Here is a 13370-nt window from a genome sequence, read left to right as displayed (position 1 = left end):
AGTGTTGCTGATATATTTAATTTCCAGGAGTCATTTCCAAGAGATAATATAAGCCAAAAGTTACTCTGTTCATGTTCTTAGTGGCAGACCAAAACAATTTATTGGATTCGATATCTTCTTTGTAAGATGGAAATAAGCTAAAGGCTTGGAACTCAACCTCTTTCCCTTTGTTGTCCAACGCTCCTTGACCCATCGTGTAAAGAAGGTTTTTTCAGATGGCCAACTCTTTACATGACTTCCATGGCAAGGCTTGCATGAAAGAATTTCACGTCTTAAATATTTCTCTAGGACAAGTAATTTATGTTGCATGACCCAATGTATTCCAATTATGCCCTGGAAAATTCTGTTGATTCACTCTCGCTGCTATGCATTAGCCCATTGTTTTTTTTGTGAATTAGGGAGGGTGCTTTTGTAATCTCCATCACCCACAATAAACATCTAATGGATTTCAATGGTTGTTGGTGTGGTCTTGGCTTATATTATATGCTGGGTTGTACAAATGTATAAGAAGGAAAGAAAGAAAGGAACTTGGGAGCTCGGTTTCAGAGTTTGAGGCCTCTTTTTCTGATGTGAGAAGGCGAAATATGGCCTCTCTAATGTTGTTATTGGGAGCGTTAATGAGATGGCACCAGAACTTTTTTACAGGTGAGGGATGGAGAGGGGAGCAGTATGGGGCTGAAGACAATTTAAGAGGGAATGGGGACACAGTCCCTGGTATGCAGTATGACTACGCTTCGGGTCCTGTGAAGGAAGAAGATGAGGCCCAAACCTGGAAGATAGCTGATTGTTGCATTTGGCCTTAGAATTACATCGGCCACTTGATGCTTGATACTTGCTTCTTCTCTTCTTTTCGACTGTACGTACAAATGCCAATTTGTTCAGATAACTTTAGTTTCAGACGATCCAATCTTCATATATATGTAATTTTCCTTTTAGTTTACTTTATTTGTCCCATAAGTTTCAACTACTCTAGTAACAAGAACAATTTACTAAGTATGGATCGATGTAGAACGCTTAGAATTCATGGACCTTGCCTGAATTTGCAGGCAATGGTAATGGCAAACAATAATCGAAACTGATAAGTTTCTTATGGACTAATGAGCCAGGTATCTCCATCCACATAGTGAGTCGCTAGAAAAGGCTCAGCCTCCTCATCTGTCATCATATGTGCCCATGGCACTCTTGCCGTCAAGTTGGCTCCTGGTCCACTGCACTTATACTCTCCATAATACACTCTCCTGCAAACAACACAAAACATTGCAAAGTGATCAGTGAGTTTTAGCTAGCACAGAAGGGTGGGCATGTTCATGTGTTGCATTGAACTCACGAGTCCAGCTTTTTCTTGCCCCAATCACTCCATCCTTGGGGAAGGACAAGCTTGTCCATGAATGTGTAAGAGAAGACAACCCTCGAGTAATCACCCCAAGCTCTTCCAAGGTAAACCGTGCCACTCCCTGTTACCACACAGTCTTTGAAGGAAAACCCACTTGCCATCGAGGAAGTGCTGCGCTTTTGGGCCGTAAGGGATGCCACTTTCTTGGCTACTGAGTTTAAACTGCAGTTCTGCACAAATAAATGGACTGGTTACTGATTCTTGGGCTGCCATTCTTTTAAATTCTCTGTTTTGGGCTTTGGCCCGGTTTAGAATCTCAGCAAGGATCTGAGAGTCAGGCTCAGGTTTTTCAGGTTTTAAATTTCTGGGCCGATTGGGTTTCCAGCTCAGGAAATCCTAAGAATATAAAAGCAGTTTGAATAAGTATCTTGAGGAACAACACCCTTTGATTTGGTGACATGTACTGACCTCATAGAGGGACCTGCCATAGCCAAAAATGAAGTCAACAGAGCCTTGGATGAAGCAATTGTTGAAATAGTGAAGGCCCGTGTGGTCATAAAGAGTGTCTTGAGAGCCATAAAAACTACAGTTATAAAATGCAGCCTTTGTCCCTGAGATGCGAAGTGCCACTGCTTGGCCTCCGGCCGATCCAATCACATGGGGAGCTGTGTTCTGCATTCATTCATTGACATAAAGCTTAACCAAAATTTCTAACGTTAATCACTCGGGCCTTGTATGCAAATTAAGAATTGTCTGCAGTTCTTGTAAGACCCCGTGAACATGTATGCAAATTAATTAATTAATTTCATGCCGGAAAAGCCATCAGTTTTATTTATTTATTTGGAAAATTTCAAGCAGAAATGGAATCTCTGCGTCTTCCTTGTCATATATGGATCGATGGACCTGTTTGGGAACCCGGAAAATTGTCTTCAAGGCGTCAATTAATTCAACTAGTACAAACTAATTTGAAGAGCTTCTTACATGTTTGTCTAAAGTGCTTGTGAAATAGTTAAAACTAAAAGCTACAGATTACGTCACCTCAAATTTGATGTTGATGGCCACAAAATAGTTTGCATCGACTCCAACAGTTGCACTCTGGAAGGTCTTCAGTGGCACCCCATTTCTTCCAATGACCGACGCAGTGTCGTTTCCAGTAATCGTAGGCGGGTCACTAGCATCCCCTAGAAATGTAACGAAGGGCAAAGCTCTAGGGATGGTGACCTTTTCCCTAGAGTCCTCACAAGTCATTTCACAAATTCATGAAAACAATGTAGCAAAAAACGAAGTGATAAAGTGATCATAGTGAATCGGTGATTATATATATTTTAGCATACCTATAAACACCAGGCTTTATCACAAGTATCACTCTTCTAGTGTTGTACAGTGGAATGGTGTGAAGGGCGTCAGAGATAGTGGTGTAATCGGCAGTGCCATCTTGGCTAACAGTCATTGTCACCTTGTTCATCTCAGCCTTGCTCAACTTTATGTCCAGGGCTTTCCCCCCACCACCACTGGGCGTTTCATTGATGGATTGTGATTGGAGGGCAGTCTTCTTTCGATAGTTTTCAACGTTCCATGACACCCATTTTCTGTAATCTGTCTGTGTATCTAGGGACCTCCATGAAGAAGAGGACATCAGAGAGAGGTTGCATAGGGAGATGGTGAAGATAATGATTTGGAGACGTGTGTTCGAGGCCATGGCAGTGTTGACTCTTGAGAGTGCGTGAGGGAAGTAATAAAGAATGATAATGGTGCATAAGTTAAATACTGAAGGGTTTGTGAAAAGGCTTTAGCCATTTGCCTGTGACATCCGTGGGCCGTGGCTCCCATCTTCCACCTCTAAATGGCATCAACAGCCCCTTCGGGGCCGGGTTCTAGATGGAATGGACAGACGAGGGTCCCCAACACTCAAATTGGAACCGACAAGCGAGGTGTTAGTAACACGGTTGGAGATGATAGCGAAGAGAAGTGAAAATGGAGACATAGCTGTACTCCAATATCTGAAATATTGGGCGTACAAAATAGGGAATCTATTTATATATACGTACGTACGTACGTACTGAGAGTCTGAGTGGCATCCAGAATATCCACCACACTCACTAAGTCCTAACCTCTAGCCATATATTTTAGTGGAGATGTGGACCTATCTTCATGTGCGTGGAGACTTGTCTTCATTCTCAATAGTCTCAGCATTTGGAGCTGCCTCCTCCCTCCCTTCCTAACATGGGAGGAGATCTATTTCATGGATGGTAAAATGTTCCTTAAATTAAATGCTTTTGTGAAAATGCACATGGGCAAAATAAATCTTTGATATTGGTTTTATGGAACTTACCAAAAATAAAAATAATAATAGTATTGTTAAAATGAAATTCCTTTAATTAATCTTAAGTCTATTCAAATGTGGTCGGGGTGGTTTGAATTATAGTAGCAATTATTTATTCTCAACACAAGAAAAGAGAAAACAATATCCATAATCAAATTAACAAAATTGAAATTTGAATTGAATTTAGAATCACACAACACATTATTATTATTATTATTATTGATAATCGAAAAACTTTTCATGATCAAACCATTTAAGGATGTTGACCATCCCCTAATATCCACAACACATTATATTGATGCAAACTTTGTTTATAAACTAATATTTATACTTAATAGTTTATTAGAAATAATGCTTTGTGTAATGTTTTGATGGGCCTAAATCTTAGTGGCTTGATTCCAATAATATGAATGATTGTCCCACTACCACCAAACGATCTTCCTAGAACCTTTTGATGACAATAAAATATAGACCTCTTCAATATCCAAGCAGGTGTAATTAGCATCTGTTTGTCTTTCTAACATCATTATTTTTAAACTAATGGGATTTTTTTTTTTAAAAAAAAAAAAGATTGAATAGATAAAATAGTTTGGGGTAATTTTTAATTTTGTAGTTAAAAAAATTAAGAGTTTCTCTACATTTTCAAAATATAAATAAATTATATATATGGAGAAAAGTAGAACTCATATTTTGAGAGTTTTATTCAATTATTTTTAAATATTAAATTGGAAAAATTCAAATATTAATTATACTTAATCCTTAAATAGGGTTGGTAATGTTTAAAAAAGGTGTTAGACTAATATATTTTATTTTTAATAGAAAAACAAGAATCTTTTGCTTTTTCAAAATCTAGAGAAATTATATCACAGATAGTGGAACTCATATTTAAGAGTTTTATCCAACATTCTTAAAAATTATGTAAAAAATAATAGAGTTCAAATTATGTTTATATATTTCTTTGTGCATGAAGTAAAATTAGGTGTGGTCAAATTAGACTTTATTGATTTAAAAAATAATGTAGATACCAATTTTTATTTTGTTCTCTAATTCTTTCTTTCTTAGTTGTTAATTGAAGAGTTTGAAGAAGTTTGATCAAACTTAAGCTTAATTTGAATATTTAATTATTATAATTATAATTTTTTACTTGATTTGATCATGTCTGACTTAGACTTGACGTGATTTGGACGAAGGCAATACTTGAGCCTTCGGATGACTTGAGTTTTGAAATAACAACTTTGACTTAATTTGAACAATATCTATTGATGACCAGAAGAACTTGATCTCAAGAGATTTTTGGTAGATTTCAGTTTTAAAGTTTGAAATTTGAGGCTTTGAAATTCTTGATGATTTGAAAATATTATGAAGAAGTTGAAAATTTATTGAAGTTTCTTTTGAAGATTTGAATAAGCTTTGATCTTCCTTCAACAGCTCGTATCAAACTCTTGTTTTCAAATTTGTCTTGAGAGTTTGAAATGAGTCCATTTACAAGAATTGGAATCATATTTGGATAATTTTCTGATTTCTTAGAAATATTATTTCTTAATATTTAGAGATTGGAATGACTATATTTGATAGTCTTGAATTTATTTATTTATTTAATAATATTTAATTATCACCTTTTCAATAATCAAATTTACTATTTTTGTTTATTTAACAATTATTTTGTAATTACCATAATAAATATTCTCTTTATTTAAATGGAAGACTACTTGTCTTTTCTTATTGTGGGACTCATGTCATACATGATATTATTTTGTTAATAGAAAATCCATGTCACGTGGTGACTTTTAATTGATCACAATTTTAATTAATTATGAGCATTATTTTCTATTGTTCCATAATTAACTTAAATGTATATAGAAAATTATAAAGGTAAAATTTTAAATTAATTATTTTTAGTTTAAGGATTTTTTTTTTAATTTAAGAAATAGATTTTCTCAATTTAAGGAAATTGTCTCTACTTAATTTTGAGAATTTTCCAATAATTTTTTTAAAATTTTTTATTTAGCAAAAGTTTGAACTTTTTTTTTGTCACGATAGTTTAAATGCTTATAGGCGAAGAGCAATATGCAGTTAAGTTGATGCATTGTGGAGCATTCAACTTTTGATTGTGTTAGATGATTAAAGCATATCCATGAACTTCATGCATTGTCTGTTGATTCAACACTTGCATTAATGATTTTATCAAACTATCTTTCCATTTGCATCTAATATCTATAGAATTAGCTTTAAGATTTGTACTATACCCATAAAATGTATATACATTTAATGAGTAAATAAATTATTTGACTACATGTTTCTCTTTGTTCTAGTATTATTGCATCTTTTTATAAAGTAGGCTACAAACCCATTAAAATAATAATAATTTTGGTGGTCGGTAATCTATTGATATCTCCGTTAATTCAATTTTTTATGTATACGATTTTGCATATATGAGAAAAACATGAAATTCACATCCAATGTTTCTATTATTGTATCTAAGACGACGTCTTTTAGTTGATTTATAGGGACAAACTCATTTGAATTTGTATGGTATTTTTTTTTTAGAGGAAAATTTAAGGTTGTTTTGAGATGTATCTTGATATGATGTGTGATGTTTCTTGTTATGAAAAGTGCATTGATCTTGACATATTACTCTTGATTGAGTTTTGCAAATTCCTCGATAGCCCGATCCAACCTTCTAACATAAACTTCAACTACTATGACTAGTATGACAACATTATTCAATATTAATACAAAAGTCTCTTGTCAAGATCCACGTGAAGATGCAAATATGGATTTGAAGTTATACTTGTTTTCTGCTTGATTAGGTAAACACATATGACATTAAAATATTTTTTTGAGATAAGATGGCTAGGTGGGACAACACTTTTTTCAACCTTATTACTTCTTGCCTCGATCAAGATTAAATAAATAATAGATTTTTTTTTTTTTAAGTGAAGTTATTTCAAAACCTACAACTAACTTTCAAAGTAGTTTTGATGTTCAAAAATAGTTGTTACTCTTGTTAGGGTCATGAGATTAAAGCTTATGTTAGAGATAGCAACCTTGGTGGGAGCAATGTAGGTAAATTTAACTCCTTGCTTGCTAGAATTTTTTTTTTCTTAAAATCCATAGAGTTTAGGTTTTTATTAAGAGGTAGAGGCGGTGCCATCAAGTGCATCACATTTCTCTTTGAATAACAAATTTGATTATTCCTTTCTTAGTTGTTATGTGAGCACTTGAAGAAGCTTGTTTTGAATGGTTTAAGCTTAATTTGGATCTTAATTTGATTTAATTTTGAATATTGCCTTGAATTATGTTATATCTTGACTTGTGCCTTTGTGTGATTTATACCTTAACTTGATTTGAACCTTGACATGACTATCTCAGAGTAACGGGGGCTTTGGTGTCACTTGAACATTGGCATAACCTAAGCCTTAATGTGGCTTAAACTTTAGATAAACTTTAACATGACTTAAACTTTGGATTGACTTGAACAACATCAAGTGAGTACTTAAGCAATTTGATCTCATATCAAAAATGTTTTTTCAAGATTTCTTTAAACATTTAAACAAGTTTTCAATCTTCCTCAAAATTCTTATTTTTTGACTTATCTTGAGAGCCTTGAAATTAACCCTATTTATAAGAATTAGAAATACCATATTTGAATAGTTTTCTAATTCCTCACAAATATTATTCCTTAAGTAAATTTAATATTTAGAGATATTTTTGAGACATATTTAGATGGTCTTAAACCTTTGAAATATTATTATTTAATTAAAAATAATATTTAAGAAAATGTGGAAGACTATATTTGGTCCTTAATTTATTTCTTAATAAGACATGATAAATTATAAAACATAATATTTGAAAGTTGTATTTAAACATTTTTAAAGATTATATCTAACCTTGAAATTTGAAATCAAGTGGATGTTTAAGAATCTCATCAACTTTTATAATCAAACAGTTGTACTCAAAAGAAAAGCATGTCCCCTTCGGGCCATGGCTTGGGTCTAAGATCTTTAAAGCTAAAACCCTTATTGGGCCCATAGGAAAGCTTGGTTGTGCTTGGGCTTCAATGTATAGGGTGTATTAGAATTTGATTATGGAGGAGTATGCACATAACTCCAACTCCTTACTAAGCCCATCAATTAGTTTGATCATTTTATTCAAATATTTTCCCTTATTTTCTTAAGAAACTAAGACAAGAATTTGTAATAATACAAGAAGTTTAGGGCTTATTTAAGATAGGTTTTTAACTATTCTTACATTTCATGTTAGAGGTATTATTATTTATTTTCCTAAAAATGGAAAACAAAGAGTGCATCCAAACAACCCCTATTTTTTTTTTTTTTAATTTATTTTGAGATGAAACTAAAGATAAAATTTGAAACAAAAAACCTTATAAATGAAAAATAAAGTTCGTACTAATTTTTCATTATAGGATCTTAGAATTATTTATTACCAGTTAATTCAGGGGTGTGAAAAACCTCTTCTTTGATGATTAATCCTCCTTACAAGCAACAATTATCAGGATCAAATATATTAAGGTTATATCTATTCCTAAAAAGCAATAAGAATAGAAAATCAATTATTCTCTTATATTTGGTTCTATTATAAAATAAAAAAATTAAATTAAATCAAATATAATTAAAATTAAATGAAAATTTTATGTATTTTCAAATTATTTAATCATAATATAAAAAATTTAAAATTAATTAAACAGGTTTGAAATAACTCATAAAAAATATTTATTGACTTTTAATTTATTTTTTATTTTTCTTCTAACTTGTGTTTTTCTCAAATTATTTAAAACCAAATATAATTTAAATTACTAAGAACATAATTTTGTTATGCTAATGTTCATGCTTACTTGTATTTACATCCTAACTATGTCTTCCTTTATATCTTAACTATACTTCAATCCAAGGATAAAAATAAAAAAATAAAAAATGAATAATATAGGTAATCCAATTTGGCAAAAATATTAAAAAATATAAAAAAATATCATATATATATATTGAGAAAAAAAAAAAAAAAAGCCTATTGATGAGATTAAAAAAAAATCAAAATTCATAATAAAAAAGAATTATTACACCGAAACAAAAACAAAAACAAAAAATCGTGAAACATGAGGAAAATTTCTGAAAACTTCAGTCACTTTCTAACCTGATGATTCATGAAAGCCGAAATTTCGATCCCATTTTTGGGGTGAAAGGCATATTTTCAATCCTTGTACTTTATTGAGACTCATCTATTCTTCCCAAGTGACAAAAACAACCATGTACTTGCGTGGTTGCAAAGGACAATATGAGTCTAGAAGGAAAGGAGGCATAGGAGGAATCTGGTAAGCAGCTTATTTTTTGTCAGATCCCACGTTTGTCCAAACAAACTGAGGTCAATCATTTTGGGTGTAATGATGTGAGAAGTTGTCACGCCAACGTAAGCCATTATTATAACTTTAAGTTCAAAAGAAAAAGTCCTCCAAACCTTACCAAATGATTCCACTTACCTGTTTACTAATTGGCAATTAATTCTAAAGGCTTGACTTGGTGGTGTACCATTTAAATTAATTAATTAATTTTCAGAATTTTCATGCCCTCTCAGTTTGAACCCATGAAATTTTGGTCTTACAATCATTTTATTTTGTTATGTAACTCATAAATTTCAACCTCTAAGAGAACATCACTCTCCTACCCATGGAAGATTTATGTCAAATCTCCAAAATTAAATAAATGTGGAAAGAGATGGTTTGGGAGAGATTCAATAATTAGTGCTACGTACCCAAACAGAAAGTTAAGAAGTTATGTTTGTGGTGATATTTTCATGTTTGTTTTACTATAAAAATAAATAAATAAAAATATTTTAAAAAAATTAAAAAAAGTTTGAAGAAATATATTAAAATATTTTATTAATTTTAAATTTATTTTTTATTTTCTTTTATTTTTCTTTCCATCTAATTTTTTTTTCCTTTACTTTTCCTCAAATTTTTTAAGAATCAAACATAATCAAAATGCCAAAAAATAATTAAAATATAGAGAAAATTTTCTGAGAAAAATGAAATGAAAAATAAATTTAAATTTAATTAATTTTTAATAAACATTTTTTTTAAATCTATATTTTCTTTTATATAAAAATAAAAAATTATGAAAATACATAACTTTAACCAAATCTATATAATTAAATTTTTAAATAAATATTTTTCATATGAATGCAATGGAATCCAATAAAATAACCTACCAAGAATATATTAAATACAAAGAGAGAAATTAATATTCTTATCATGCTTTGTTGTATTTTCAAAGCTTTATAACATTTTAAAAATGTAGTAAAAATAATCTATATTATCATTGATAACAATGAATCCATTTGCCTCTTCTTCTTCCTCATTCTATATATACAATGAACTCTTTTTAATTATATAAATATATTTTTAAAACCACGAGAGAACGACATCAATAAACTCGAAAAATAAACAATATCTAATGAAAACAACATCATTATAATAATCAGTAGATAAGCCTCACTCGTATTATATTGCTTTTATAGGATCGGGGTGTGCATGAAAAAATATCATTAACTTGTACCATTTGTACTCAATTACTTATAAATTAATCTAATTATATAGCGGGGGTGTCCAATAAACCATTGTCATTCATATGGAATTAATAATTAGTTAAAAAACTGCAGAATGGTTGTCAAAAGAGAAAACAACAGGAAAGCAGACTTTTTCAAGAAGAGGTTGGTGTTTCAAGGGTTGCGGCAGTGAGTGCTTCTGTTAAGGAAGCCCCCATCTAAACTGTTGACTTCATCAAGCTCCTGCTGCCCACCATGCATGAATCTAAGGGCCGAATCCCTTGGATTTTTTTCCTCCAGACTCCACATTTTTCTCTTCTTTTACGGCTTCATCACGTTCACATCCTGTACGCATCTTTATTTGTTTTTATACCACGTGCTGTATTGAGAACAACAAAAAAAAAAAAACAAAGGTTGGGACCTTGTTTGGTTTGGAAATTAACTTTGAAAGAATCCACCCACGCACACAAGTATTCAAAGCCTATTTTGGGATTCTTAATGTCATCTCTAACAATCCTTCTTTTTTTTTTTTTTCTTTTTTTTTGGGTCTTTTTGTTGGAGTTGAATTAAATAGAGCAAGAAACATAATTACAATATAAATTTCAAATTAAACAGTCGGCCGAAAACCCAATAGTGGTCGGAATCATATGCTGAGATCCATGCAATCATAAGAATGAGATTTTGTATTGATACTTTCCCTATTGGATAGGTGATCATGGGATTATGATTTTTTTTTTTTTTTTCTCTCTGGGGAAAAGCATTAAAAATAGTAACATTCTGCAGCTAAGAAAAAAATATATGAAAGGATGTTATTAAAGAATTTCAATATCAACCCAAAAAAGGAAAATTACAGGAGCTTAAAGAAACAAAGGGAAGTGGTGAATTGAAAAGTAGCCTACTGTCTGCTCTCTTTTATGTACTTCATTTTTAGTGGTTAAAATTTTCTATCGTTCCTTTTTTGTGATGATATTGGATTCTTTGTTTGTTGAAAATTGAAATCTCCGATCTGATTCTGTGTAAAATCATCAAACATGGAGAGATGATGAGGTTCACAGTGTCTCCACGTGTTAGGCAAGCGTATGCATTTTCCTAGAAGTCGTCAAAGAACTGTTGCTTTAAGAACCAAATATCCTCATCATTCAGCAAATTCTCCAGTGAGTCCCCACCTCCCAACGACCACCCATTGCTCTGCTCAAGCCCCTCAAATTCCAAGCACCCAGATGATGTATCCGCTTGTTCTGGGTATGAAAGGACCCCGTTTTGCTGACTGTCCGAGCAGTTCCCGCCAGAGAAATCGTAGTAGTCTGTCATGTCTGATACCGGCGACACCTGGGTCTCCGACCCCTCTGAGGGCCCCCCGGAGAACTCTGGACGGAGACCTGGGTCTGAGTACCCCAACCCAAACTCGCCGTTTCTGGGCATATCCAGAATTTGACTTGACATATGGTGACCGTAGGTGGCGGGGGCGGTGGGGGTGGAATCGCCTCCGGCAGCTTTGATTCGCTCGACCAAGCGTGGCATCCACACATAGCGCATGGTGTCTCTGAATTGCTTGCTGTTAACATCGCATTTGAGCTGCTTTGCCTGCTTTTGAACCCTTGTTCTCCAGTAGTTTTTGATCTCATTGTCTGTCCTCCCAGGCAGGTGTTGGGCTATTTTGGACCACCTTCATTGAATAATCATCTAATATCAGATTAAATCAATCAAACTAAATCAATCAGAAGGAAAAACAATGATCACCCACTAACAAATACCTGTTTCCATAGCGAGAATGGAGCTCGAGGATAAGCAGCTGTTCTTGCAGCGTAATGTTTCCGCGCTTGACATTAGGTCGCAAGTAGTTCAACCATCTCAGCCTGCAACTCTTCCCAGTTCTCTTCAAACCTGAAAAACCCGATTACAGTCAGAAAATTGGAAACTGCACATCTTTGTTGATCGATAAACTAAGAGAAGAACATCAAACATGGTTGGCGTAGCCACCTGCGCAGCGAGCTAGGGAGTTCCAGCGGCCTTCGCCGTGGATGGTAATGTAATTGTTGAGCAGCGTGTCCTCTTCAGCCGTCCATGGACCTTTCCTCAGGTCCATGTTCATCTCTTCTTCTGAGTCACAACCTCTCTCGCTCACCACCATTTTCAGACACCAAACACAAGATTTGGATTTGGATTAGAGGATAGAGGATAGAGGAAAATGGCCTTATTTTGGAATGGTACAAACAAGGGATTTATATAGCACAAGAGAGGAAAAGAGATTGGGTTATATAGCAAAGAAAAGGTAGTGGTTTTGTGATTTGACTCGGCCCCGAGTGAATTGAATATTATATACATATACACTTATGTAATGAGCTTGTGACACTAAGATTCTTTTTAATTTCATTAATTCCGAGTTTTAGAGTCCAAGGTTTGACGAATTGACCTTTCGCTATCTCACCCCACACTCCCATATCACATGCTTCTACAAATCGTGTGTACGCATTTAGATCTGTCGACGGAAGGTCTTCTTTCCAACGAGTAGCCCATATACTTTTTCTATTTTTTATAATCATGTCTCAACTTTGAAGGTCTTACCATGGATTTGTAGCATGTGAAGATGGTGAGGACGAGGCTTCACTGAAGAATATAAAATTGTGACCGACCTCTGATCAAGAAGCACTTTTGTGCGCCATTGGGAGTCTGTGACCACTTTTGTGAATACTTAAATGTAATTGGAATGGGACCAATGGAGAAAAGGTTTTGAAGTCTCCAATTTTGTCTAGTGTTATGGTTCTTTGAGCTAATTATGTTGTGAGGACTAATGCGTTTCTTTTCGGCTTTTAGTTTGAATTTTTGAGGTCATCTCGCTATGCGAGGATTGTAGATTATGTGTGTGATCAATGCGGTGAACTGCAGGGAAATGGCCGCCATTGGGAAAGGAATTTGGGAGGAAAACGCATAAAAGATCCACTTGGACAGATAATGTGTTTCTGTGGTGGTGGGTCTTGATTCTTTTCAGTGACACTGACAGAATGGGCCTTCTGATTATTAAGAAGTACTCCTTCTGTTTTTGTTAATTTTTTGCATTGAAAGCGTTTTTCGTTCATGATTTCAATGCCCCAGTTGGCCTCATATATCCTCTTCACATTAACAAAAGTCGATCTTGAGTTGCCATGGTGGGCGAGA

General features: G+C 33.5%; 2 protein-coding genes across 2 annotated transcripts; both read right to left on the bottom strand.

Moving 5' to 3' along the window:
* Positions 1 to 973: 973 nt before the first annotated feature.
* Positions 974 to 3053, bottom strand: LOC117917698 (probable pectinesterase 53). The gene is made up of 5 exons (XM_034834059.1): positions 2668 to 3053; positions 2372 to 2561; positions 1802 to 2005; positions 1328 to 1563; positions 974 to 1238 (listed from the first exon to the last, which is right to left on the bottom strand). The coding sequence occupies exons 1-5, from the start codon at positions 3030 to 3032 to the stop codon at positions 1088 to 1090; spliced, it is 1146 nt and encodes a 381-aa protein (XP_034689950.1). The 5' UTR covers positions 3033 to 3053; the 3' UTR covers positions 974 to 1087.
* A 7945-nt stretch (positions 3054 to 10998) lies between these two features.
* Positions 10999 to 12430, bottom strand: LOC117918858 (transcription factor MYB108-like). The gene is made up of 3 exons (XM_034835806.1): positions 12195 to 12430; positions 11969 to 12098; positions 10999 to 11880 (listed from the first exon to the last, which is right to left on the bottom strand). Exons 1-3 carry the CDS (start codon positions 12343 to 12345, stop codon positions 11304 to 11306), a joined length of 858 nt encoding a protein of 285 aa, XP_034691697.1. The 5' UTR covers positions 12346 to 12430; the 3' UTR covers positions 10999 to 11303.
* Positions 12431 to 13370: the final 940 nt, after the last annotated feature.

The sequence above is a fragment of the Vitis riparia genome, chromosome 7, assembly GCF_004353265.1.
Source record: "Vitis riparia cultivar Riparia Gloire de Montpellier isolate 1030 chromosome 7, EGFV_Vit.rip_1.0, whole genome shotgun sequence".
NCBI lineage: Eukaryota > Viridiplantae > Streptophyta > Magnoliopsida > Vitales > Vitaceae > Vitis > Vitis riparia.
The sequence above is the reverse complement of the archived record's forward strand: the minus strand, read 5'-3'. Positions and strand labels throughout refer to the sequence as shown.